The sequence below is a fragment of the Anser anser genome, assembly GCF_964211835.1.
Source record: "Anser anser genome assembly, chromosome: 11".
NCBI lineage: Eukaryota > Metazoa > Chordata > Aves > Anseriformes > Anatidae > Anser > Anser anser.
Window position 1 is genome coordinate 13,381,657 of NC_139732.1, and position 27,942 is coordinate 13,409,598.

The window sequence follows — 27,942 nt, forward strand, 5'->3', positions numbered from 1 at the left end:
TTTCTTTAATGCCAGATTTCAAAAGAGAACAGAGGTGATGAAAATAGATGGGATTTCAGGCTTGTTTATCTACACGTCTCTATACATGCTACCTTTTATTTGAAACTGATTTATGGAGGAAGAGAGAGAAACGCATAGAAAGAACTTCTGGAAGAGGTAAAATTGAGGTTTTACTTTAAAGAAATCTCAACCAAATTAATGCAAAGAAATAAGCACAAACATGAGCTACAAAAATCAGATGCAGAGGGAACTGACATGGAAAATGTAATAAAAGTGGATGTTGGCAGACTGAGACAGAGATTACTCACATGGACAAGTTAAGGTCCCAGATTATTTTAACATTTTTAGTACTAATATCAATGAAATCCATAATCTTAGTCAACATTGCTAATCATTTTATGATGTCTTCATCTTTATTGCATATTTTTAAAAATAATTTGTAATATTTGTTGAATACACTCAGTAAAATTTTATCAGAACTATTTTGGTGGTGTTATAAACATGACTTTGTGTGATCCAATTCTGTCAAATGCAGTAGCATGTGTAATGTGTAACTTCTACTAATGAGTTTCCTACAGCCACATGTTCTGACACTGGATATGAAGTCTTGAAACAGCTCCAGCTATGGTTTAACTTTGTACAACTCTTTAAAAATGATTTTAAAATAAGCTGCAAATCATCCTGCAGTGGAACACCTAGAATGGGTTTTACTGATTATATTTTAAAGATGTTTGTGTGGATGTTGTAGTGAGATCATGAATTCCACTGTAACCAATAGATACAGGAACATATGGATATGTAATTTCATATATACTTCTCTAATACATTTATGTGAAGACAAAATGATGTGACTGAAAATTAGGACTCAGAATTTTAAGTTAGTCTTACATGAAGGCCAAGTATAAGGGTAATTCTTAAACTGACTGGATTTTATCTTAACAAGTTATTGGCATGGATAAAAAAGAATGTGCACGTTGCTTTGCTTTCAGCCCTGTATGTCTTTGTTTCAGTGATATGCAAGGATACTATTTAATGGAAATGAGAGATGCACTTTACTCATAATTATCATAAAAAGGGTTAATGTGGAATGTAGAGGTGACTAGATACATTATTTTATTACAATAATAGACTTACTGAGGAAAAACTCTTTTATGACACATTCCATTATTGCTGTTTCAAACCCATAATTTGAAGATTACTACTCAAAAACCCAGACAGAAATGATTTTACAATCATAGGCCCATTAAAGGTTTAAGAATTGTCTGGTTAGATTAGGAAGAATTTAGTTGTAGAAAACGCTGTGTGATTTATTATGCTACTTAAAAAGTGCACAACACATGTGCTTGTAAACCAGGCTGAATGGGCAGAACAGCCAGGTCCTCTCTGTGCTGCGTGCAGGGCCTTCTCACCTCCTGATAAACTTTGTTTGCATCGATCCGCTTATTATTTCTGCATCTTTAGCATAGTGGACGTATTTATTTTAACATTCAGTTCTCTCATCCCAAGTAGACAAGACGTGATATTATTGATCCTCAGGCCAATCATCCATTAGGCATCCATTAAGATCCAGAGTGATAGACAGATGTGAATTACAATTATTATAATTCCATCAAAGGGTTGCTGAGATAAGGCCCAAGTCTACAGCTCAGCGAGGATAAGGATCACCTGAACCCTTGAGATATTACTGTAGCCACACTTTATATTGTTGCAATAAAAAGGTCTAAGGCAATATCTCAGTGTGCTGAGAGATGTCCTTTGGTGAACCCTGGTGCTTTCAGGCATTAAAGCCCTTAGCCCTCCATTTCACCACTCTGCCAGAGTTTTTCACTATCAAATAAGAATCAGCAAGAGGGAACTGGAGCCTGTGCTTTGACTTTAATGTGCTTTCTGCAGCCAACATGATCTGCTTCCCGTAGACTCTCCAGAAAGTAGCTGTCACCACCAGCCCTGAAATAGTTTCAGCCTGGCCTGCTGTTTTCTCATCCATTGCTGCCTTTTCTTTCTTATATGGTGTTTCCTTTCCCGATTTTTAATTTGATCTTTTTCCTTCTTTCCCTGGCCAAAGGTTTCTGCTGAGTGGATTAATTTTAAACAAGATACAGTGCCATGAGAGTAGCTCTGTGGAGTGGTTTTATTGTAGACACGTTTAAAAGAATTTGTTTAACTGAGATATGTGTTTAAAACTGCACTCATGAGCTTATGGGCAAATGAAGATCATAGTTCTAATTAATATTTTAAAACTGTACAGCACCCCAGGCAACTTAAATATGCTTTTCTCTCCTCTTTTAATCATATAAACATTTAGAGTTGTACAGCTGTTTTCCTAGGTGAGGCGTGCATAATTAACAAATACCTGAAATATCTGAATGGGTACCTGGGTGTACATCAGACAGGCATTGTGTGTGAGAAGTGTCATCTTTTACACGCCTGAGGGAGGACCTGGGACAGGGCTTGGGAAACCCGGCCCTCCACACAGCCGCTTGCTTCCCTCGCCACGCTCAGTGCTGTTTTTCCGCAGGATCATTAGCACTCTTGCACATGGCCTTATCTTTAACCTGACTTGGGCAGTACCTGATCTAAACCTGACTCAGATGACAATGGAAGTAGCACAAAGCTTTCAATGTGTGGTAGCACCTATAACTTATTTTGTTGCATCTTTGTGAGAATCTTGTTTGCAGTGTGGGTGCTACTAAACGGTGATGTTTGCTGGTAGCAAATGCCTGGGCTTTATCCCGGCATCCTGTTTCCTCTTACAAATGTTTGTTGCTTTTCACATTCTTCCTCAGACCATGGCGCTTTTGACAAGCTCACTCTGCCACGTCTCATCAGAGCGAAGAGCTGGACCCAGGCCCCAAGACAGCTGAATAACTGAGTGGGTTTCTGTGACTGCACAGTGCCTGACGCTGCTTGAAGGGTAGGGAGCTATAGCCGGTGCTAGTGACTTCACACATCTCTCATTAGTGCAGTCAGAGCCTAATGTCGAGTGGACAACCCTTAAATATGAATTTTACTTATTGCATTATTTTAGGGGGAAGCTGGGTAAAAATAGATGTTATTGTTTTGTGTTGCTGATTATATTAATCAATTTTTAATACAATGGGAGAGTTTCTGTTGTAAATAGTATCCCCGCAGACTGTATGCCTGCTGTCTCTCATGTGGTACAGCCATAGGATGCAAAGATGCAATTTTTTTCAAGCAGGTAGGGAAAACTTCCTGTGTTTGTAGTGAAATACTGCAAGACCTCACCTCTGCCCTGGAAGATTACACCATGCCAGGTGGCAGAGCCCTCATTTGTGCAGGGTAAGGAATGGTGCTGTCACAGAGTTCTGTGTTGGTAGCTGTGGGCTGAGGTAAGGCGCTGCTCAGCAGGCTGCACAGCTCGCGGCAGGGCAGGCCTCTTGGGGCTTTGCACCTTCAAAGGGAGCAGCTCTGCGGGAAGATGTGGGCTGTTGCCGGGGCTCTGGGGAGGGTGGTGAGCACCTGCCACTTGGAAAACGGGGGAAAGTTCAGGGAATCTCTGAGGTAGAGTTGGTTCATTTCTGTAATTGTTTGCCTGGACAAGATTCTTTCATCATCCCTTATTTTGCTATTCAGCTCATGAAGCTCCCAGTTAACTTTGTGGTCCTGCTGCTCCTCGTGAACTTGTGAGACTTTCCCCCGTGCCTTTGTCCGTTTTCAGGGGAGCACTACGGCCTTAGAACGCTCCCCTTGACCCCAGTGCGCTGCGGAGCCTCGCTCCGTTCCCTACACGACCAGCTCACTTCAGTTTCGCCCCCGGCAGGCCGGGAGGCGTCTGCGTCCCGTCCCCCGGGGGCACGACCCGCGGAGAGAGCGCGGCCGGGAGCGGGGAGCTCCGAGGGAAGGGCACGGCAGGCCGGGGCCAGCCCTCTACAAGGGGAACAAGGGGACTGCCGCCCCGCGAGCAGCTCGGCGAGGAAAGGCCGGGCCTCGCCGCCTCAGCGCGGCTCGGGGCCGCTCCCCCGGCAGGGGGGGCCGGCGGGGCGCTGCCTCCCGCCGCGGGGCCGGGGGCTCCTTACAGCCCCCCCCCGGCGGGGAGGGCTCGCCATGCCTCCGGGCGCCTCGGCGGCGCGGAGCGGGCCGAGGCGGGGGCCGCGGGTGCCTGACAGGAAACCCGGCGCTGCGCGGGCGGGCTCGGCCCTCGCCTTCCCTTCCGCCGCGGGCCGCGCTCCGCCTGCCGGCGGCCCCTCAGGTGTGCGCGGCGCGGCGCGGAGCGGGGCAGAGCGGGGCGGCGCAGCGCTCCCCTCGCCCTCCGGCCCGGCCGCCGCTACCGCCGCCGCCTCCCGGCGGGCCCGTCACGTGGGGCGGCGGCGCTGCAGCTGCGGTCCGTCCTCCTCCACCTGCCCCGCAGCGCCGGCCGCGGCCATGGGGCTGCGGCGGGAGGCGCCCGCCCCACTGCCGGCTCCCCGGGCGGCGCGGCGGGCCGGCCCCGCCGGCGGCTCGGCGTAGAGAGGAGGGAGCGGAGCTGCCGCGGTTCCCCCGTCCCCGCTCCCCGCCGCGCTGAAGGGCAGGCAGGCGGGCGGGCGGGCAGGCGGCGACCCGCCATGGAGAAGGCAGCGGCCGCGGAGCTCCGGCAGGGCGCGCTGGTGCCGCTCACCGCCATCTGCCTGGGTGAGTGAGAGAGCGAGTGAGTGAGCGGCGGGGCAGGGCCGGCAGCGGGGCGCTGGGGGCGCCGGCACCTGCGGGCCCCGGGGTGTGGGGAGCACGGGGGGTAGCGTCTGGGTGTACCCCACCGTGTCCCCGTTCCCGCTCCCCGCAGGGACTCGGGTCCCTCCCGCCGGAGGGAGCCTGCCCCGTGCCCTCGGCCGCGGAGCCCGTGCGGTAGCCCCGCGCGGCGCTTCAAAAATCAACCCAAAAAGTTTAGGCGCCGCCGGTGCCTCCGGCAGGCTGGAACTCGGGGGCGGGCAGCAGCTCCTGCCCGCGGAGCAGGGCGGAAAGGCGTTATTTCCCTCGTCCCCTGCCGTGCTCCGCTCCCCTCCTGCCCTCCCGGCCGCTCGGAGCCAGCGCTCCCCGCCGAGCAGGTGTCGAGCGGCGGCGGCGCGATGAGACGGCTCCCGGCTGCCGGGCTGGCAGCCCCTGCCCGCACCCAGGGGGTTCGTTCATCGGGCTGGAAGCGTTGAACGAGCCGAAGAGAGGCCGCCCGGAGGCACCAGGGCCGGGCACGAAGCGGGAGCTGTTGGACCGCTCTGCTCCTGCCCCAAGTGCCGCTGAACCTGAAGCGCAGCGGGGCTGGGGCTGCCTGCGGCTCTGCCGACAGCTGGCTCCGACAAACTGCTATGGCTCGCGGGAGAAAGATGTGCAAAACCCACTGCTGTTCGCTAAGAAAGCGGATTAGAGTGCATTTTTAATAATCCCTGAGATAGGTGGTGTCCCTTACGTAAACCATCAGAAACGGGTGCCTGTGGCTGGGCTGCTCGCTCTGGTCTTGTACGAGTTCTTTTGACATCAGTGCTTGCCTCGGAAAAGGTAGAAAGTTAAAAGCTGCTCTGGTTACTACAAATATATCTATTTTGACTAACGGAAGTACAACCTAAAAAGCTGTCTGAACTACTAAGTTTGAACAGGGGCTGTAGCTGCTGTTACTTTTCTGCAGAGGCTTAAAGGGATGGCAGAAGTGTGTGCAGCATGAGGGTAATGCCTGCTGTACTGTTTATTCAAAGTTAAGGGAAAGATAAAAGTTTCAGCCATTTCTCTGAATTTCTTAGGTGTTGTTTTTTTCCTGTGGCCTGGTCGGACCTTTGTTAAAGCTTTTGTTATTTAACAGGAATAGCACAATTGTTCTAAAAACGAATAATATATGGTTATTGAAGATCATGTGAATTCCAGAGTTTAAGTGAAAGAGCGCTTCTTGTACTTAGCAGTGGGTAATGTGCAGTTGAAAGTTTGCTAGATTTCTGCTTTCTATGACTTCTAGAATTTCACTGTCTGGCTCTTCTTTTCAGCTGGAATGCTTTATTCCTATTCCTTGCACAACTGACAGTAGTGGAAGTTGAGAAACATGAGAGGTGGGAAGCTTGTCAGGTATTCTGCTTCAGCCAACCCTAAGAATATAATAATGCTGCCGCTTTGACTATGTTGTGTTTTACTTCCTGCTTGTCTGTCCCTTCCAGTCATGTTTACTTTTTTACTTTTTTTTTTTTTACTTTACTTTCAGTTCCTGCCCTCTTGCTTCTCCAGCCCTGCTTTACTTTTACTTTTTGTTCTCCCAGAGGCTTTATGTGCTGTTTGGTGTCTGTATAAACGCGCTGCCACTGACCATTGCTATGTGTGGCCTCAGCTGTACACTGCTGCTCCAGAGACTGGAACTGGGTTTGTTGCAACTGTTCTTCCGTAAGGCCATTTCATTTCTCATTCTTGAGAAATTCTGGAGGGCATAGAAAGTTACCTAACAGGGAAATGATGAAAACAGCAAAGTCAATGTCTGTCCTGCTTGTGGGAAAAGACAGGTAGCTGTCATTTGGTTCAGAGGCGCCAAGATGCAAATTTCTCTTCTGATACAAATAACTGCTTTCCCAGCTGAAAACTTCACCCTGGCAATTACTTAGCAATCCAAATGAATGGCACAGTAAGTTTCCTACATGGAGTTCAAGCCAACTGAACTGCTTCTGTTCTTTTCTTGCTTTCCCGTAATTCTACCCAACTGTTATGAAAAAGAGCACCTAGAAAACTTTCTGGCATACCCCTGGTCTCTCACTGGTTTTGTTTTGATGGAATTTTAATTTGACAAGAGGTGAGAAAACCAGCAGGGAATGGCTGTTCTTTCTTTTGGGCCTCAGAGCTTCAGAAGGTGCTGGTTACAGCGCTTGTGTGGTTTGAGTAGATGATGCTTTTGAGTGAGACTGAGAGCGAGGAAAGCAGATGTTGGGGAAAGTACCCGATGTGAAAGACCTTTATTCTGAAGAACTATTCTTGACTGCTGGCTTCTTAGTGTAAAGGAACTTGAAAATGAAAGGAAACTTGCAGTGACAGCCAGTAGATGTTTTGTATTTGCATAGGTGAAAGAGCATTTCTGGGGGGTGTCTTTTTTTAGCTGCATGCCAGGCCTGGCGTGCAGTGCTGCTTATAACTCTGTCTTGCTGGTGGTGAGCTAGGGCTGCTTGTTTAGCGGTGCTCAGAAGAAAGTACCGTGGCTCTGAGTCATCCGGTTCCGCTCTGTCAGGCCCTTGTCTTCCTGCTGCTTATTTCCATTTAAAGGGCATGGGTCCCTTGGTCAGGCTTGTGAGGAAGCCTCTGCTGGGGAGCTCATGTTCTGTTACTTTGGGGAGGTTCAGGTAGGAAATGTGGAAAGGCTGCAGGGTGCTACTAACAGACCTTGGCATTTCCATGCCTCTCAAACAGTCCCTTCAGTCCTGGCTGTTAACAGTGTTGCGGAGTATATTCCTCTACTTTCTTTGGAGCAAAATATTTTAATTTTCATAAAATCAAATTAGCGACTTAACGACTGGTTAATTTATTCTCAGCCTTTATGACTAAATTACTATGGTTACAGGAGTAGCGGTGCTTTAATACCGCGTGAGGAAACTGTGTGTTGCCGTTACTGCTGCGATCCCAGGTCTGTCACGTGTGGACTCGCAGCTTTGTCATGGAGCTGACTTGGGAAGCGGAGCAGGAACCTGGGACAGGACCGGGGGATCGCTCCTAGGTGCGCTTGCTGACCTGCCGGAGCGAGCTGGCGCTGCGAAACAAAGGAAATAATTACATAGCACGTTGTCATGATCGTGTAACAAATGTTGCTGGTCATTAATTATGTAATAAAATCAGTGCTATTAAGGTCCTTTGAACATAGTGTTAATGCTTATTAGCACAAACCTGCAGCTCGAGCCTGGTTCTTCTCAAGCCACAGCGTACGTATGCTGTTATTCAGCTCCTGTCCTTCCCTTGTGTGCTGCTAAAAAGCTCGTCCATCCTGCAGCTGTTTAGAAGGAGCTCCCCTTGTGTTTGTGGTGATGCCCCCTTGCCAGTAACATCGTTCCTCTGTGAACGGTGGCACTGGGAGCAGTTGTTCTCTGCTTCGTAGGGCCTGGCCTTGGCTGAGGTGCGCAGCAGTCTGCGTGCCTGCCTGCGTGGAGCGCTTGGAGCTCTGGCTTTGGAAAGGAAAAATTGTGGACGTCCAGGTGTAAGCCATGGCACGGGTGCTGCAGGCGTCTCAGCTACAGGAATTTGCTAACAGAGCGAGTCCACAAGTGAGTGAAAGCCGCGCGTGGACGACTCGCAGTGGCAAGCCGAGGGTTGGTTTTAGCTTTTCCAGTTTCAGCCCTTGAGTGCTAGGTACTGTCTTTCTCCCGTGCTGGTTTAAGTCCTACCAGAAGGTGGTTGGAGCAAAGGACATTGTCTTGTGACGTTTGGGCAGTATCTAAGACAATGGGGGCCTGTATTCAGGCATCCTGCTCTGGTACGTAAATAGTATTAATTGCCAGTAGCTTCCCAGTGACTGTTGGAAACAGGGCCAGTTTCTGTTTCTATTTTCTCCTATTGTTCATTTTTTAATGAATTTTTTTTTTTTTTTTTTACTAAGTGCTTGCTGACAGATCAGCTATAGAAGGATTTAGGACTTAACACATGCAAAATAAAGCCAAAGGGTGTGCCTGGCTGGGATGTTGTGAATTAAGTTTTGGTAACCTTTTAAACCTTCCTAATTTGCTTTAACATTTGTCATGTTATTAATAAGCTGTCTGTGTAGATTACGGAACGCTGCTGAGATGAGAGCAGTTAGTGAAGTGCACTGTAATCATTAGAGAAGTGCCTTGAAGAATATATGGGGAAACTCTATGGAAGTACATCTTAATACGGAAAAAACGTTTTGGCAGTAGCCCTTCTTATCAGATCACTCTAATGATATTGTGAGGGGAAACATCCAAGAAAAGAGTATTTAGAGACTAATTTGTAAATCAGCTGTGCATTGTAAGCACCACCTTATCCTATTTTGATTTTGCCAGTGGACCTTTTTGAAAACTTCATTGCTGTTGATTAGTCAAGTTAATCATATTAGCATTTGCAGCTTATTTTCAAGGTGACATTTACCTAAGAGGAACAAACTTTGCTTTATTCAGAGGGGTTGTATTTAAAGGTAACAAGCTCGTTAATTATTTTCCAGCATTTAAGCAGGTAAAGTGACTAGCTGTGATTATGAATGTTTTAGTGTAATTGTTCTTCTGTCTTCCGCGATTAAAAAAAAACAACAATCCCACAGAAGACAAGAGAGAGGATTGGCAGTTATTTCTGTTGGTAGCATATTTGACAGATACTAAACTAACATTATGTGTTGCCTTTTTATAGCCACAGTGAAGGATAGGAGTTGATTTATGTGAATTTTCAGTGTAGATAAGCTAAGTTCTTGTTGGAAGACTGCAATGTATTTGTATTAACGCTGCAGCAAACACTTAGAAATGGTTGACTACTAACTGCCACCCTGTGCCACTGGAACTTGTATAAACATTATTTTTCTGTCTTTACACAGTGAATCTCTTCTTGACTGGGAAAATAGAGAGTGCTGTTACCTCATTAGGTAAGGCATACTTTTCTTATTTGTGTTTATTGTTCTTTTGAAGTTGTTACTGTTTCTTTGCCATGTGAAGAGGTCTTTAAACAAAACAGTATGACCTTTGCTTGAGAGAGAGTAACAGTGACATTTTAGGAAGCTCAGAACTTTGAAGTCTTGCTGGACTGGTTATTGGACTCCATCGGTGTCACTGTGCTAGAAAAAACTCTTAAGCTTGAGGCTAAGGTCACAGTATGTGCTGATTTGTTTGGGGAAAAATCTCTGTTTAGGAAACATGCCTGGGAATATCAAGCTGGGGACAGTGGCCCATTCCCTGAGGAGCTAAAACCAGAATGTTAAAAATGTCTCAAGAATCTCAGAGTGGAAATTCAACCAGAATCATGGCACTGAGTGTAATTTTCTTCTCTCTAGCAGTACTGTAGCTTACTAACATTACTGGAGCGTTATAATCAGGGTCCTCTTAGTGATAAGGGTCTTCTTGTGCCTGCCAATCCACAGTCACGTTGTTAGACATACTTTATGCCCGAAGAGGTTGTGACTTAAATTAAAACAGAATAACCAAATATGGGAAATAGGAGGAAAGGAAATGGGGAAAAAAAAGCTAATTGTAAGGCAGTGGTTTGATTAATGTGGGAATTGGAGCATGCCAGTCAACACGGGGGTTTGAGAGAAGATTTAAATCAGGAAAGGGTAGTAATTTTGTGAGTAGGTGACTTCCTTAGGCTTAGCTTGGGGGGAGCTTGATGCACCACGTAGGACATTTGTTGTTTGCAACACTGTATTTCCATTCCTTCATTGGAAAAAGTCTAGAATGTGACCTATGTCCCAGTCTGTTCTGCCTGAATTGTTCTTTGCTTTGGATGGAGTCTGGCATCCCTTGGCTGTGTGGTATATGGGTTTATGAAGTGTAACTTGAGTAATTATACGGTGGCTGACCTAGGCTGGTGATACTACCTCAGCCTGAAATACGTAACGCTTCATCCAGTGGGCACTTCTGCTTTCTAATGCTGATCTTTTGCTGGAAACAGAGTTGTAATGTTTCACTTTTATTCTTTTAAGTATAGGAAAACCTTAGAGTACTGTAGCCTTCATGTTTTCTTGTCCTGATACAGCTTTGAGTTATTCTGTCTCTTGGCAGTGTAACTGGAGCAGGGTGAAAAATGATCATAAAAGGTCATTGCAACAGTGTGATTCATGTCCAGCTTCTCTTACCTGTGCGGTGGAGGATAACGGGTTAGTATGGTGCAGCTGTAAGGCAGATAACCCTGTTGGGAATCCTCTTGCAGGGGATGTTCCTCAGGAGCCCTGATAAAAGTGGGGAGGGATATTCGCTGTGCTAAGCGTGCCCTGACAAAGCAGCTATTACAGATTTGATCTCTACAGTAAGGCATAGCGGCGTTTCTCTTCTGAAAGCTACTAATAGCAGCAGTAATGAGTTCTGCAGAGCATGGGCCGAGCCACCATCTCAGCTGCATTGTACGATGACTTCAAGCCATTAAAGCTGCTGCTGCTGCTGGAAGAGAGCAGCCCTCCCACTGCGTCCCCTTCCCTGAGCTCAAGGTGAGCCAGTCGAGCCTGTAGGACCAGCAGAGCGCCAACTCGGGTTTTGTCAGACCAGTTGAACCCTCGGGCTGTGCCTTCGCTGGTTCTGGGCTCGGGGGCAGCAGCAGCCAGCTGTGAGACTGGAAGAAACAAAGGGGAGTCTTCAGGCCTTTTCTGTCCTTACAGCTGTAAGGGGGCTGTGTTACCAACGTGTGCAAGCACTCCTTGACGGAGCACTTAGAGAACTTAGGGAGAGCTTTCTGCCAGCCTTGAGGCAGCTACTAGGGAGGCGTTTGTTGCCAAATGTTAATTTTTCAGAGAAAGTTCCTTGTGGCAGGTGCAAACCATCCCTTATCCTGGAGCAGATGGTTGGGCTGTGTCATCTGTGACTGGGGCAGACCCTGGGCCATCACAGAAGGGTGCAAAACGGTAGGATTTATTTTCTGCTGGGGTCTTCTGAAAATTTATTCCTGCTCAGTTTAGTAACCCCAGCACAGTTTGTGCTGTCCTCTGGTGGAGTTCAACGTCTGTTCTGTTATAGTTACTTTTGCAAAAAATAAGAGCGATGTTATTCATGTAATGTTATGGAAACTTTCTTGGAAGTTTTTAATAGCAAGAAATAGTGGCATATTTAACTAGCAGGGAGAATTTACTGCTGTTTACAGTATAAGAAATCCATTTAATCATTACAGAAAGAGCCTCATTAAGATTTATGTCTGCTTGACGGAAACTCTGAACTCAAACCTCTTCTGGCATTGAAAGGTTGTTTTTTTTTTGTTTTTTTTTTTTAATCTATAAAAGATTCATTATTGTTTGTCTTCAGGATATGTATATTTTTAAAAACCATCTCAGTAGGATTTTGGTGAGTTGGTTTGTGTGTCCAGGGATTGGTATTTTCTTACGTCATGCTTTTTCAATACTCCAGAACGTGGAAAACATGAGCTGTTTTGGGCTTTCTGTAATCTGGGTTTTCAGTTTGTTTCTAGGTTTGTGCATAAAGGCACAAACATTTGTTGTAAAAAAGTTGTCACTGTTCTTGTTGTGCATTGTCACAGATAAGACCTTCCGAATCCAGGAGAGTGCCTTTCTATTTAGAGACTTCCCTTTTCCTTTAGATGTTTTGGCAGTTTGAAAAGACTTTTGTTCAGTTCCCTTAAGGTATCCCGCTGTCATGCTGAAGCCCAGCGTACTAACACAATAGTTCAGGCAGGTATGTGGTTCTCTGTGCTTCATGGCCAGGAACTGAGAAGGGAATTGAGGCTCCTACATTGACACTGAAACCCCAACAGTATCAAAATGTGCCCTTGTGGTTTTTCTGTTTTCGTGCCAGCACTGAAGGCTTTGTTTAGTGCAGGTTTTTCTTTCAAAATAAATCTGTCATTTATGTAGGTGAAAGAACAGCCGCTCTAAAGCAGCGTGCGAATGCTTCACCTTGTCTACCACACAGCAGTCCGTGCACAATGAGGAAAGAGGCAGAGACAACTCGTTAGGAAGGAGATCTATTGATCTATTGCAAATGCCATAATGATGAGCATTGATGAGAAATCAGAGGCATCAAAGGCATATGGCAAATGAAGTGAGGTTTGGGTAGACAGAGTAGTAGTTCTCTGTGTGTGTCCCCTCCCCGGTTTGCCCCAGTAGGTTCAGAGAACTACGCACACATCCTTAAAATAGTGTAAGTATGCTTCGGCAGTATGAATTAAATGTAGTGGTCCATTCAAATGAGGAGTCTTCATGGGAGCAAAGCAGTTGTCCTTTTAATTTTGTGCAGGGTGAGTCTGAAATACTTGTGTGTCGGAAGGGTAAAACCATGAGAAGAAGATACTGAGCAACAACAACCACTGCGGGATGAACCGCCCAAAGTGGTGTGTGGTGTGAGTGCAGCCCTCACCATGCTCATTGCTGCAGATTTTCACAGCTGCAATGCTGCTGTTAAAATAGAAAATCTTTTTGTTTTATCTGTTTTTCTTTTCGTGTCCCATGTTTGTAGCGGATGTGCAGTGTTAGTAAGAAAAAGTGTTTCTCACTGAGAAACTGTCATGTTGCCTCAGATCCACCGCCTAGGAATTAGGGAACTGTACATTGCTGCAAAAGAAAAAGCTGCTAGTGACATTCCTTAAGAAAATCTGGGATGTGTCAAATAACTATTGGTCTTTGTAAATGCCTTCTAGAGCTCAGGAGCAAGTATTTAGGAAATAAAGGCTCTGCTAAACTTCAGTGATGAATGTGAGTGAACGTGCTCGTGTGAAGTCGCCAGTGTGTCGATGGCACCTCCTCAGATAGAAGCTAAAATGAGCTTTGTGTAGCTCTTGGTTTTGTTCTCTGCTCTGATGCATACACTGTCAGCAGAGGCTATTAATCCAGAGCAGTGGTTGGTACAAGGGGAACAGAAATATTTGCAAAGCTGTGCTGGAAGCCTCTGGATATAGTGCTGTGTGGTGTGTTTGTTCTGTTGGCTTTGTGCATACTGTTTCCTTCCCATTGAGAAGTTCTGGTAAGCTGGCAGTTATGAAATGCAGTCTTCCAGCTCCTTTATGTGGTTGCTAGCTCTAGGTCCTCGCATGCTGCTACTATATGTTTATGCAGTGACAAGTGTGTGGAGGAGCACATTTGAAGGCCTGAGTAGGCTGATGTGGTGTGTGTAATGAAACAGATCAAGAATGTAGTTGAAAAATCCTGTGGATCTTATATTTGCTTTTATAATTCTGTAATTGCATCTTTGTATTTTGTCAGTGTCTAGTGTGGAGCCTCTCTGGTCTTAGAAATGTGCTAACAAAGATTTTCTTGTATTTTTTTTATAACTGCTTTGCAGCAAAATATTTGTTTGGAAAATAGCTGTTTACTTGTGTCTATGTATTCTGTAAGTTTCTGTGGTCTTTGAAACTAGGAGGAATTATGTACATACGTTTCAGTGGAATGCCCTGCTTGGAGGGTGAAAATAATGGCTTTTTATATGTTTTGCCTCAGGTAGGTTATTCACCTCATGCTTTTTATATTCCTGTGGCTCTCACTTCAAAAGTGCTTACTGTGAACAAACAGAATAGTGCCAGGCACGGGTTTACCAGGGGGGAAGCTGCAGCCGGGCCCTGGCCCCATCCCCAGCTGAGCGCTCTGCAGGCAGCCCTGCACCTGCCTCCACTGCAGCTGAGCGGCTCTGCCAGCACAGCTTCACCCCGTCCCTCCAGGGCAGCTGATCCTGGTCCTGGCTGTGGATCAAAAATGATGTGTTTGTGGCTGAATTTTTAGCAACGCTGCAAGTCTGTGATTTGTGGTGTGGTGTGTTCTCTGTGTTGTGTCCTCATACACGTCATGTGTGTGCATGAGGAAACCTCAGGTGTAGGCATCCTTTTCTTCATCGGCACCTTTTATGTCTGTGAGAAATAGAACTTGTCAAAAATTGGAATATTATGCTGCAATCCACAAGTCATGCTCTAGATAGTCATTTGATTTAAAAATAGTTTTAAAAATATATTTGGAGAAGGTTCAGAATAGCTATTGCATTACACAGAATTTCCCCGCTTGTAGTCTACTGAGAGTACATCTTCCCAGCAGAAGAGCCTTCCCTCTTGTCCTTGGAACATTTCACTTTCATTTCTGAATTGCTTAATTACGAATTATTCGTATTTGATGTAGCTTTAATTGGTCTGCTCTTTTCCATAGGAAGATCTGAAAGGACTTTGAAAATATAGAGCTTTATTTAGTCCTGTTTGCTACTTTCCCTGTCTGGAAAACTTCTGCTATCTGTGGGAGTTCAGAAAGAATTTAGAGTACTGAGGAATTCTCAATGAAAACATTTGACGTCAGAGTCGAGTTTACACTTTCTCTTCTTTTGCTGGGGATTTTTTTAACCATTACAAAGTCTTTGGGTCTGTCTGTTAGGAGAATGAATGATGCGGCCAGGAACAGACTATAGGAAAAGGAGGTTCTAGGTATTTACACTGACTGTGGATCTTCTCCAGTCGGTGAGCATCATACCCAGGCTTTTGGGAGCTGGTTAGAAGGATTTCTTTGTTACATCCTCTTGGCAGATCCATGCAGTAATATTGATTGTAGCCTTTGGTAGATTCATACAAGGTTATTGATTGATCTTGCATTGAAATGCAGGTTATGCTTACCTGTGCTTCAAGTGGATGTTTTAATTAAAAACTGGGGCAGGGAAGAAAGTAGTAAAAGGATGAAACTATTGCCTCTCATTTGTCTGCAATCCCCAGAAATCGATGAAAGCTCTTGTAGCTAATGGGTGTTGTTGATTAGGTGAAGCATTAATAATATTTTTTCCCCCTTATTAACAGCTGCTTGCAGTGGAGAACTTGAACAGCACACAGAGAGACGGGGAGTCATCTATAGTCCTTCTTGGCCACTAAACTATCCTCCAGGTGTAAACTGCAGCTGGTACATTCAAGGAGATCGAGGAGACATGATAACAATCAGGTATGTTTTGTGATATTCCGTATGGATAACAGATTGCTTTGCTGAAATGAAACAGCGTGAGTTCTTATCTGATATACCAATATCAGAGTGTTTGTCAGGGCTACTGAATGCTTGGGGAGGATGGAAGCTGTACTTGATCACACTGGAGCATGGTTGCAGGTTGCCCACCTGCATTTTAGAAATGTTTCACTATCTTGTTTCTGTGGGTTACTCCTGACATCCATTATTATATATGCAAGTCATTCGTAGTCTTCTAATTTATTTATCTGCACAATACCTGTGTGAGATTTCATCCACCTCTGGTAGATGAGGAAGTGGGAAACAGTGATATATTTACTCACATTAAGTACTCACCTTTCTCTTCATTGCCTATAAATAGGAATAGGTGAAAGCTATGAAATCTGGAGCAGCCTCAGCAGGGTGTGGTGTTAAGATTTTTAGTTCAGTGGGATGTTTAAGATTCTTAGAGCAAAAAATGGCTTTTTCTCTAGTGTCTTGAAATGCTGCTGTATTTAATTGTCAGATGAAGATAATCATTACTTACTGTTACTTGTTAACCAAAAGACACATGCTTTTTTGCCTAATATTTATTTCCAACAGAATTAAATAATAGTTAGAATTTGTGGCACAATTTCAGCCCTTTATATAAAAATGCTGTTCAGAAAAGACTAGAATGCATTACAAATGGTTTGTTAAGAATTTTTAGGCTATAATATAAGCATAGTGTGAATTCGTTTAGTTTCATTGGGCTAATTGTAGTATTCTTCTCAAACCTAGAATGGCTTATTAAAAAAAAAAAAAAAAGAAAACCTAGGAAAGGTTTTTTGTTTGATTTTTTTTTTTAGTACTGTTGTATTTGACACCATCTGCTCATTCTTTGCTCAGCTGCTTAAAAGGACTGCAAACCTCTTCAACTGCAGATGCTCAGCAATTAAAAACAAATCTGCCACAGATGGAATAATAGGAGGGCTCCACCATCCGTAGTTCAAAATAGGAACTACTCATCAAAAGTAAGGAAGTAGATACCTGCCAGCATTTGAGATCCATAAATAGAAACACGCTTTTAAACCCCATTAAATTGTATTGGACTTGGGGAATTTGTTTCAAAGCAGAGATTGTTGGAAGCTCTGAGGAAGCATACAAATGAGACACAGGACTTGGCTCTGGAGAATAGTACTGCAGTTTATGCTATGAATACGTCTCATAGCTCCCAGTCAGAATTAGGATTCTCTTCTGCAAGTGTGGATGTGATAGAGGCTAAAAAATTGAAGGAAAGCAAGATGAGGAAACTGGTAATAAAGCATACACAGTTCGAATGTGTGCAGCAGCAATATAGTTTTGAAAGATTTCTTTTTAATGGGTTTGTTTTCTGTCAGTGGATACACAGCCATATCCTGCCCTCATATGCACATGCAAACAATGGGGGCTATGTGTTTACATCCTAGGGAGTAGTTTGCCTTGTGGGTAACAGACGTGTTGTAGTGCTACGTTTCTGACTATAAATGTACTTGGAATGACTCACTCCAGTGTATGAAATGCAAAACGTTACAGCATCTGAGGATTTCTTTAGAAGGATGTAGCCCTCATAACGCCAAGGGCGTAAAAGCAGGAGCTGACTTCCCTAGGCTAGCATGACATAGGCAAACTGGCAAACAGGGTTCAAATGCAAACATTTTTTTCCTCTCGGGGAATGCTACGCTTCTTGTCCTAGCAGTGTGCTGATAGGAGCATAAAAGAGTAGCTTTTCTAATTTTCCTAGGAAAATCAAACACATTTCTTGTGATAAGATCTGGATTTTGACAGGTTGTTTAAAAATAATAAAAAAGCAAAAAAAGCAAGCTACCGCCTTTGTGTTATGTTATACTGAATGCATTTCCCTTGATCTTGAATTCTCATTGACGGTAAGACAGCAATGTTATATAAGCAGCATATTTGGGATACAGCAGGAGTCGCTAAGAGATAAAATTGCAGCTGAAAGTAGTTGTGATTTCTAAAACATTTGCAGTCAGTGGTCATTTTTTATAAACCTGTTATTCAGCAGCTTTTAATAGAACAGTACCCAGATCTAGATGTGGATGTAAGATGCTGTCATCTGTGGACACGTGTCCTTTAGAAGCTTTGTTAATATCTGCCTTTCATGTTTGTATTGATTTTCTTCATATCCTCACATTTCCATGCTTACTGTTTTACTTTATAGTTTACTTTTTTTGAATCCTTGGGAGAGTCTTCACAGGAACAGGAATTATGTTTTCTCTTGTTTTTATCTCTGTTAATTCTGCACGTTTCCCTACTTTCTTCCAAGTGCGTGTGTTTGATAGAATCATGCTGTAGAGATCAGAGAATTAGCATGTAGCTACTATTTTCTAGAACTATATTGTGTCACTTTATATTCAGATAAGCAGTCTACTAGTTATTGTTTTGGAAACTACTCAATTTTTATCTCCTTTTCTCTAGTTTTAGGTCTTATTTTCACAGGGGACTACACAAAATCATGTAAGATGAGACAAAGATGTCATATGCAGTAACTACCTTTTTGGACTGTCCTTTACAGGCTTTATTATGTGTATGTTTCCTCACATCTGAGAAAAGGATTGTTTTTGTTTAGCATCTGATTCTTGCAGTTAACACAGATGTGGGCACAGTATAAATGAATTACTTTTTATTATAGAAATTTATGGGACCGAGAGTAAAATGTGCTCCATGTTCAGAATTCAGGATAAGAGTAATGAGAAGTGATCTACTTAGTGACCCACTCAAGCTGTTTCTTAGTAATTGAGGGGGGAGATCACCTTTGCTGGCTTTCAATTCAGTGATTTGCATCATTGGCTTTGGAAAAAATACCATCTGAGCTTCAGGTTCTGAGTAAAACCAAGGCCTGTACTTGTAAAGGCTTGATGGTCTGTATTTATACGACAAATTCAAGGGACTGCTTTGTATTTTACTTACTGAACTCACAGTGTTTCAGAATTTGACATTAACGGGAAACACTCATGACAGCCATGTATCTAATTAAGTTGCATGGGCTCAGCTTTTTGAAGAAAAACAGCCTGTGTCTCCTGCCCGAGGTTACACGATTGGTGCTTGGGAGTGGGGAGCAGAATAGAGCTTTCCTGACTTCCAGGGCCTTGTGCTTCAGTGGTTAAGCAGAAGTTTTTAATGAGCCAATTAAGTCATCAGTTGTTCGCAGTCTGCACTTGCTGTGAAGAGGTTGGCAAATAGAAGTAACTTTTCTTGCTTAATTGGCCAGTCTGTTTTAGTTTGGGACTGTGCTCTACTGATCTACCCATAATATTTATTCTCCAATTTTTTAATGAGTTTAGAGGGCCAAATCGGACTTTTTTTTGTTCCTACTTTCATTCAGATTTTACATCTGCTGAGCCTTCAGCAGTTTACAGTTTTTTGTTTGTATTTATGATCATCCCATGCGTGTCTTTTTACAATTAAGAGTACTTTTCTTCCCCAGCTTTAATCTGTAGTTGCTCATGCTTAAATTACTAAGAGTGGTAGGGAATTCCTTGCATTATTTATAGAAGTACTTTTCTTTTTCTAGCTGCTATTGCTCCTTTCAGTGCAGATGGCAAAAAGAGCTTATCTCTGTTTAGCATTAGTTTTGCAGGTGACGTGGTTTTTTTCTTCCTTACAGAGCATAAATGACTATTTATGATAAGTTGGTTTAGTGGAATTCTTTCCAGAAATGTAAATACTTGACAGTTAATAGGAAAATATAATTGTAGGCTACTGTTGCTTCATTTGAGTAACATATTTTTTCAGTAACATACCACTGAAAGAGAAATTAGATGATTTTACCTATTTCTGCTACTCTGTAAAAGCAGATTGTGCTATTTGTCAGTTCACATTGAGTTGTTCTGATACTCAGGGTTTGAATAATCCCAATGTTTAATGGACTATTCTTGTACTTCTGTATACAATTATTTTTTTTAAAGGAATTAGGTGCAGAAGAGATTTTCTCCCTTACTTCTACTCTACACCATCAGTCATGGTGTAGATGGCCAACTGCTGGGCTGATCCTTTTGGCAGAAAAATTTGCATTACAGTTTGAGAAAATTCAACTGAATAAGTAAATGTTCCCGTGCTCTATTTTGTGGGTAGCAGGATTAAATTATTCTTCAGAAGACTGTAACAGCAGCACTAGATCTAATTACAGATGATGAAAGAAGTGGAGTAGCAGAGGTTGAATGCATGATTCAGAACTCTTAGGTAAAATAAATCAGTGAGCTATTTAATGTCAGATTAATATGGGAGAAACTTCTGACACAAAACCTTGTTGCAAATGGGTTATAAAGTGAAAACCAATTTGCTCTATTTCTACATGCACTCATTTGTATACATGTTATTTCATATTTTGTCATAAAGGAGTGTTTTTTCTTGGGAGGTTGGTTGATGGCTCAGTCAAATATATTATGTTTTTGGACTTGCTTGAAATCACCGTCAATTTGTACGGGGCAAAATTGGCTTCCACTGACAATAATATAACTTAAAAGGATGCTGGTGGAAAATTGTTATAGAGTGACAATGCCTTAAATCAAAGAATAATTTGTTCAAATAAGTCTGTTGATTATAGTCTGTGTGAAGTAGAACAATTGTTTTGACTTTGCTTTTGCCGTCAGAAATTTTATAACTGCTATGGCATCTGTTGTATATAAAACTTTACATCAAAACTAGAACGCTTATATTTCAGAGAAATTGCATTTATTCAATGGTGTTTCAAACTTTCAAACACACCATTGTGTGTTTAAGGTGCTTACTAGTTCTAGAAAAGGGGTCATTCTTGTGAATATTCTGTATCACTGCTTTTTAAATACCAAGGCATTTGTTTCAGTAACTCATGCATCACTCTGTGTTGATGTTTTCAGAGGGGCTGTTAAAGGTGATACCTTCTTGCAAGTATATTCTGCCTCATCACCCATGTACTCAGATGGTTTTGTGGCTAAAGCTTGGATTTCTGAGTGAAGAAGTTTGGGATTCTGTTCTGAATCTCAGATCCACAGCTGATGCTTGGGAAAATCAGTTATCCTCTGTATGCCTGTGCCTTTACTTCAGAAAGTGGGACTAAAGTTTATTCTTCATCCTCACCTCTTCCTCACCCTTCATAATAAACTGCCCTTCTCCTTTATTAGCAGTGTACAATACGATGTTCTCAAGGTGCAAACAGATGTATTGTTAATTATTTACAAATACAAGCTCTCTGGATATATTGCTCATTTGCAAAAGAGATTGTGAACAAGGCATTCCAGTGTAGCCGACTTTTTTTTCTTCCTTATTGTGAATCTTAGAAGTGTTAATCCTTTTCTTTTTGTTCTAGGGAAAAGGTCCACATTTTAAGATGCAGACAACTTCTTATATAGGCAAATTCTCCTCTGGGTTTGATGGATACTTACCTGCAAAAAGTAAAAGTAGCTCTTTTCAGCAGAGTGGTGAAAATGAGTGAGCCGTGAGACCTGGTGGGAGTGCTGGGAGCTGGGCAGGGTAGGCGAACAAATTGTTTAGCTCTGTAAGGTTGTTCCTGGTACATCTGAAATCTCTATAGAAGATCAAAAGATGTAGTAAATGATCTTATTTGTCTTGCACAAGCATGAGTTTTTCTGGTTATCCCCCCACCCACCCAGCTGTGAGTTTCCCTTACTTGATTTGGTGACTGACTGTTCCCTTTACTTACAAATTTTGTTGGGAAGATAGACATTTCTAATACTTGCCAAAAAAGTCTTCATGACAAGAAAACCCTACAAATAATTCCCCAAGTGAATGATAGAAACCCTTTTTAATACTGAAATACTTTAAAGAAAGTGAAACCACTGTGGTAGCTCATTAAAGCTGTCTCAAATCTCTTGCAAAAGACTTGAAGTGGGAAGCAGTAGTTTCACAGCTGCTTTGTATAATTCCTTTTCATGCTGTGGTGCCAGTTTGTACACTTGGTCATTAAGAAGTTTTTGCAGAATGCCTGGGACAGAGGTGTTCTTTAGTTTACCTTTACGTGGTTGAATACTTCAATCTTTTTATTCTGACTGGAGTCATCTAAAACTTCCTTGCAAAATTTGCTGATTTCAAAAGCTTGATGAGATTGCTTATAGCAAAGAATTAGGTACTGTGGGAATATTTCTCCCAAGTTGGGAACATACATAGAGCATGATAGAAGAAAAAAAGTTAGAAAAGAGGAAGGACAAATTTGTGTGTGACAAGTTGTTGGACATCTTTTAATTTAATGCTTTCAGGGCTCTCTTACTTTTCAATGTGTTCCTGATAGCTTTTTTGTGTGCAGAGTTTCCAAGTTGGTATATTTTGGCAGAACCTTCAGGTGTGTGTAGGCTGGGACTCCTGCTTAAATGAATTGCCTAGATCACACAGTTGCTGTTCTTTCCCTTTCACCATCAAAGAGCAAGATCTGGGAGGCATTAACAGCCTTTTGTAAATACCCCGCGATAACAGAAAATTATCTTCTGTTTATCTTTTTCAAATAATTCCTCTTCTATGTTGGTGAGAAATCCTTTGTGGAAGAAGATCCCTATTTTATAGCAGCTTTTCAGTCTTTCTGAGTTTCTTTCCAGGACTTTGTATCAAGTATGCACAGACTTCTACCAAGTTAATTGTGTGTAGCTGAGTTATGTGAAAGAGGAACAAAACACATTTCTAAGTGTCCTGAACAGTGTGCCCTTTCATAATGAGCTGTGCTTCTCTGTGCAAAGCTATTGTCACTGCAGATTACTGAATGCAAATGTAATCTGTTCCATCAGACTGAACAAATACCCCGTGTGGTTCCTGAGCTACAGGTTAGGGAGCATTATTTGTTTGTGTTCGGTGTTCTGCAAACAGTCGGGCACCTTGTTGCCCTAGGTAAGCTGCTATTGATTAGCCATTGGGCTTGGGTCAGCAGAAGAGCTGGATGCTTGACTCCGAAAGGTTATAGGCTCATTCGCTCTGCATTTGCATTCCCAGAAAGGGAATATTTTAGTCTAAAGTAGTCGTAAATAATGGTAGAGTTAGAGAGACTTCGTTCCATTTGCACTGCTTGCTGTTCACATCTCTTCTTGTCTTCTCCCTGCTCATCCACAGCTTGGAAATTTGATTTTTGTCTCAATTCTTTGTCCCCTTAGGGTTCTTTGTACTGCTCCCTATTGCTCTTTTTCCAAGACAGTAGTTTCCCATTTCATTCCATTGTTTAATAGATTTTAAGCTCAGAAAAACCTGAAATGATTTAGTCTGTCTTCCATATAATGGATTTTGGACTTGTGCTTTTACTTGGATTGGCGTTTTAGGAAGCAGTTTTGTTTAAGGGCTCTGAGTGAAAGAGGATTCATCCTTTCAGCTTTTGGAGCCATGTGGCATGCTGTTTATGCCATTGAGATGGGTGCTTTTCCAAACTGGGGGAATTTGAGTGCTATGTTTATATGTACTCAAGATGTTGTAGGTGTTTCATTATCTTTGAATGTGATTTCTTTATGTCAGCATTGCTTGGTGCAGAAACTCAACTGGTACAGTCTGTTTTTTTTTTCCTTCTCTGTTTAGTTTGTTCCAGATACAAGTCTTTTGTTACTTGTTTTCTTTTGTTCCTAACAGCTTTAAGAATTTTGATTTGGAAGACTCTCAAAAATGTGCAGTAGACTGGTTGATGATCGGCCCATCTTCCAAGAGAGAGGAGTACAAAGTGTGTGGATCTTCCATCCCTCCATCTTTCATCTCTGCAAGGGATCATGTTTGGATATTTTTTCACTCAGATGCATCAAGCTCAGGACAGGCTCAGGGATTTCGCCTTTCTTATATTAGAGGTAAAACCGTACAGTTTTGTTAGCTTCACTTACACTCTCTTTGGTAAAATTTGAAGACAGTAGTGGTTTTTTGTTGACAAGATTCATGTGCCAGTCTTGATGACTGTGTTAGTTAGCATGTTAACAATATTTTTTCCACTTAGCTTTTAACGGCGCTCCTGAAGTCTGCTGGCCTGACCGACTGATTTGTGACACACAGGGGTGTAGACGTTAAAAAGTGACATCAGATGGTACCAAAAGTTTCGATACTGACTTTTTTTCTCCGTGTCCTCTTTCACAGGAAAGATCGGTCAGGCTGTGTGCCAGTCAGATGAATTCCACTGTGCAAATGGAAAGTGTATTCCCAGTACTTGGAAGTGTAATTCCATGGATGAGTGCGGGGATAACTCGGATGAGAGGAACTGCACTGTCCCTCCGACAGAGCCTCCGTCCAGCATCTGTCCCTCAGGAACATTCCAGTGCAGCGTAGCCCACTCCACTAAGTGCTTGATGAATGAGCTGAGGTGTAATTCCGTTAAGGACTGCAGTGATGGTTCAGATGAAGACAATTGTCCCGATCTTTCCTGTGGCAAAAGGCTGGGTAATTTTTATGGATCTTTTGCTTCCCCAGACTTATTCCGTGCTGATCACAGCAGATCAGACCTTCGTTGCACATGGTACGTGGACACACAAGATAATCGGCATGTTTTGTTGCAGTTTGATTTACAGTTAGGCTACAACGACTACGTAAAGGTATATGATGGCATTGGAGAGAGAGGTGATAAATTATTGCAAACATTTTCGTATCACAACAACAGGCATTCGGTGAGCGTGGAGTCATCAAAGGGCCAGCTCACTGTTTTGTATCATGCCCGCTCCAAGAGCACTGGCCACGGGTTCAATGCAACCTATCAGGTGAAAGGCTATTGCCTCCCTTGGGAACACCCCTGTGGAAGTGATGAGGAGTGTTTCACAGACAAGCAGCATTGTGATGGCTGGTGGCACTGTCCAAATGGCAAAGATGAGGAGAACTGTCCAGCTTGCCAGAAGAATGAGTACCCATGTGAAGGAAACAGCGGGCTTTGCTACTCAATACTTGACCGCTGTAATAACCAAAAGAACTGCCCAGATGGCTCAGATGAAAAAAACTGCTTTACTTGCCAGCCAGGAAACTTCCATTGTGGTACAAATCTGTGCATCTTTGAGACTTGGCGCTGTGACGGCCAAGAAGACTGCCAGGATGGAAGTGACGAACATAACTGCCTGGTGATCGTTCCCAGGAAGGTCATCACAGCTGCTCTGATTGGGAGTCTTGTGTGTGGCCTGCTGCTGGTGATAGCACTGGGTTGTGCATTTAAATTATACTCTCTGAGGACCAGGGAATACAGGTAAGCACCTTGTTTTTATGATGCTTTAATATCTGGCATTTTTTTTTTCTTTCAAAGAAAAGGAAGTCAATTGTTAACTGGGGACTTTGGAAAAAACTGTGAAATCAATCAGAGAAATTGATGACAATTAAGTAGTAGTCACCACATTGGGCTTAGAGAAGAGTAGTCAAGATTTTCAGAAGTAGGGGAATATTAGCTCTTTTGTCATCTATGGGAAATATGTATTTATTGTGCAGCCTGGCAGAACCTGAAACTAAAACAAATTGTTCTGAGAAATTTCCTTCCCTGCCTGTGCCTGTGTTTTGTATGTTTGTGCAACTGTGGTTTTGCCCTTCAGGAGAAAGTTGTAAGGGGCTTTCTGATGCCTCTCTCTCATCACATGCACCAGCTTTGTGCCATGCTGCTGACAACATAGTGTTTTCAGCACAGTGTGCTTTCTGTTCTCTCCTGATCAAATGTGCCTGATGAAGGAGCTGGAAAAAGCCACCGTGCTATGTTGGGAACCTCTGGACCTCAGTTCTGGCAGGACAGCCACAGGTCTGCAGCTGCAGGCCTGACCATTCTGTGTGCTTGTTCCAGTGCTAAATGTTGTATTTTCCAAAAATAACCTTTGGGTCCTTGCTGAACAAGTTAACTCTTTTATTGGAGTAAGTGAACAAGGTAACTTTTTTATTGGTGTATGTTTTCCAATATGGAAAACCTTCAGTTGCCACAGACTCCAAACCAGGACTGCACCAAAGTACTTGCTGATTTGATTCGCTGTTACTGTTATTCCTTTTTGTTTATTTTAGCATGCTGATACGATTGTCATGGAGCCCAGATAAAGGTTTACCTTTTAGCTGCTAGTGCGAAGCCCTCTGGGCTGTTTCTGTGCATTAATGTGAGGGGAGGCAGGACAAACTGACTGCCCTTCTGTTTTTTTTTCCTCACTGTGTTTTCATTTCCAGAGCATTTGAGACACAGATGACACGACTCGAAGCAGAGTTTGTGCGGCGAGAAGCTCCACCTTCCTATGGGCAGCTGATAGCACAAGGGCTCATCCCCCCAGTTGAAGACTTCCCTGTGTACAACGCATCACAAGTACGGAGACATGAGTACCAAAGAACTTAGCAGTAGCCAAACTACTATAAGTTAGATAGAATTGATCTGGAAGTGTTTCCTTTGAATAGGAATGAAGCTATACTAATTATATGGAAGCGCTCTTACAAAAATGCATGTTCTACTTTGAGGTGAAGAACCATGGTTGCATATCTTGGTGCTGTGGATAGTTTTGAACACATTAAACGTGTTTGCTAGGGAACAGCAGTGAGATAAGGACATGCTGTTTTGCTGTATATCGAGAATGAACCAGAAATGGAGGTCAGAAAGTCAACAGAAGAAAAGGCTTTCCAAGCTGAAACTGTAAAACTGTCTGAAGTGATAAGAAAATTCTGCAGTTATTTTTCACTTAGAAATACATTAAACTGGGAAAACATTAAGTTATATTTCACTGCTGAGTTCTCAAAAATCTTCCTCGCCGCATCAAAAATTACCCACTGTGATACAGTTCCCAGTGCGATAAAGCACCTGTAGTTTTTTAATCAGTTGTAGAAGTATTTGAGTTAGTCTTTCTTCTCTGTTGTTGTCATCAGGTTTTGAGAATCCTCTGCTTGTTGCTGATGACAGAGGGATTGGTGGCTGTAGTCTGGTTCTTTGGTGGTGATCTGATAGCAGGTGTGGAGCATCTTATTAGGCAAACAAGTAAAGATTAAGCTCATTATGGACACTCTTTAAGGATGAGTGTTTCGGTAAAGGCAGAGCACTGTTAATGGTTCATGAAAAAATATAAATTTAACATGGAGGCACGTGGTTCTAGCCTGAGAGTTCTGGTAAGAGGGAGATATTAGTGAACAAGCCTTAGGAGAAGTCTTTTGAGTGTGTGTAAAATCAGTTTCTGTCTGTTACAGGCCTCTGTGCTGCAGAACATCCGAACAGCCATGAGGAGACAGATGAGACGTCATTCGTCAAGACGAAGCTCATCTCGGCGGCGCCTTGGCCGACTCTGGAACAGACTCTTCCACAGGCCTCGGGTGAGAGGACAGATCCCACTCCTGACACCTGCCCGCACTTCACAGACTACACTGGGTGATGGAATCATTAACCATGCTGAAGGGACTACTAGGAGTCCTCCACCTTCACCCGAGGGACCTAATTTACAAGCAGATGCCCATGGCCACGCCAGGGGCCTACAAGAAGCTGGATGTAGCAGCTTGCAGTCAGAGACTGAAATCACAGAGCCATCACCTTCGAATGTCTTACCGAGTACTTGCACAGCTGTACACACAGAGCCTGAGACTGGACATGCTGATAAATCTTTAGGTGCTGAGACCTCTGGCAGTGAGCTTAAGCAGCCCAGTAAAGTGGATTCAGGAAAGGCTTTCAGAGATCCTTTGTCTGAAAGTGTTACAGAAACGATCCATGGCGGGTCAGCATCCAGGAGGACTGTCCCAGAGGGCAGTAATTTAAGTAGAAGTCATCCGTTGAGTGAAGAGCCATGTAGGTTGCCCTTAAAAAAGTGGGAGTCTGCTTATTCAGACAGCCCTGTGAATGTTCATATCCAGGTCGATGGACAAAACCGGTGTTGCCCTAATTCTCATCGGGAGGAGCCTTTGGGTATTCATGCGGCTTGTTGCCATTCTGTGGAAGTGCCAATGTTAGAGTCCTCAACCCCCCTCTCTGAAATCAATACAAGTGATGATGAATCTTTACTTGTTTGCTAATAAAGTCTTTTGTTTTGGCCCTGTAAATTTTGTAACTTCATTGTTTATATGACAGTGCACTTTGATTTTAGGTGGTCAGTGCTCTCAACATTGCCTGTCAAAACCAGTGTGCTTTAATCCCCAGGGAGTACAATGCAAGAATAAATGGGACAGGTTTCTGTCTTTGTTGCTATTCCTGAAACTCCAGTGGGGCAGATGTAGGCCAGTGTGTGATGTCAGGGGCTAGGAGAGCGAGAATGTGCCATTGCGGGTTGGAGGCATCTCCATCCTCTGTTATTTCTTCTGTGCGTTTATTCACTTTGCATTCAGGGAATTTGTGTTTCTTTGCTTTTTCAAGTGGTCTTACTGAAATCAGCGCTCTGTTGGAAGCTGGGGCAGGCACCAGATGTGACTATGAGTACTATACAAGAAATAACATTGTCTTTTTAGACATCATAATTTAACTGAAGTTTAATAGTTTTAATTTAAAATATTTAGAAGGTAATAAAATCCTTTGTAGCTCCCTCTTTATAGAAGTTTGTTTCCTTTGCCCCCTTCCAAAATGT

The 27,942-nt window shown here is 43.2% G+C and overlaps 1 protein-coding gene across 5 annotated transcripts; it reads left to right on the plus strand.

Moving 5' to 3' along the window:
- LRP3 (LDL receptor related protein 3) lies at positions 1 to 27,424 on the plus strand. 5 transcript variants are annotated; one of them, XM_083794675.1, is made up of 8 exons: positions 1 to 156; positions 2,787 to 2,914; positions 9,476 to 9,523; positions 15,352 to 15,490; positions 23,063 to 23,271; positions 23,552 to 24,638; positions 25,586 to 25,718; positions 26,585 to 27,424. In XM_083794675.1, the coding sequence occupies exons 4-8, from the start codon at positions 15,477 to 15,479 to the stop codon at positions 27,395 to 27,397; spliced, it is 2,256 nt and encodes a 751-aa protein (XP_083650801.1). In that variant the 5' UTR covers positions 1 to 156; positions 2,787 to 2,914; positions 9,476 to 9,523; positions 15,352 to 15,476; the 3' UTR covers positions 27,398 to 27,424. The 5 variants fall into 5 exon arrangements, with proteins under 5 accessions (XP_083650801.1, XP_083650800.1, XP_083650799.1 ...); XM_083794674.1 differs by lacking the exons at positions 1 to 156; positions 2,787 to 2,914 and adding an exon at positions 4,206 to 4,629; XM_083794676.1 differs by lacking the exons at positions 1 to 156; positions 2,787 to 2,914 and adding an exon at positions 4,689 to 5,484.
- Positions 27,425 to 27,942: the final 518 nt, after the last annotated feature.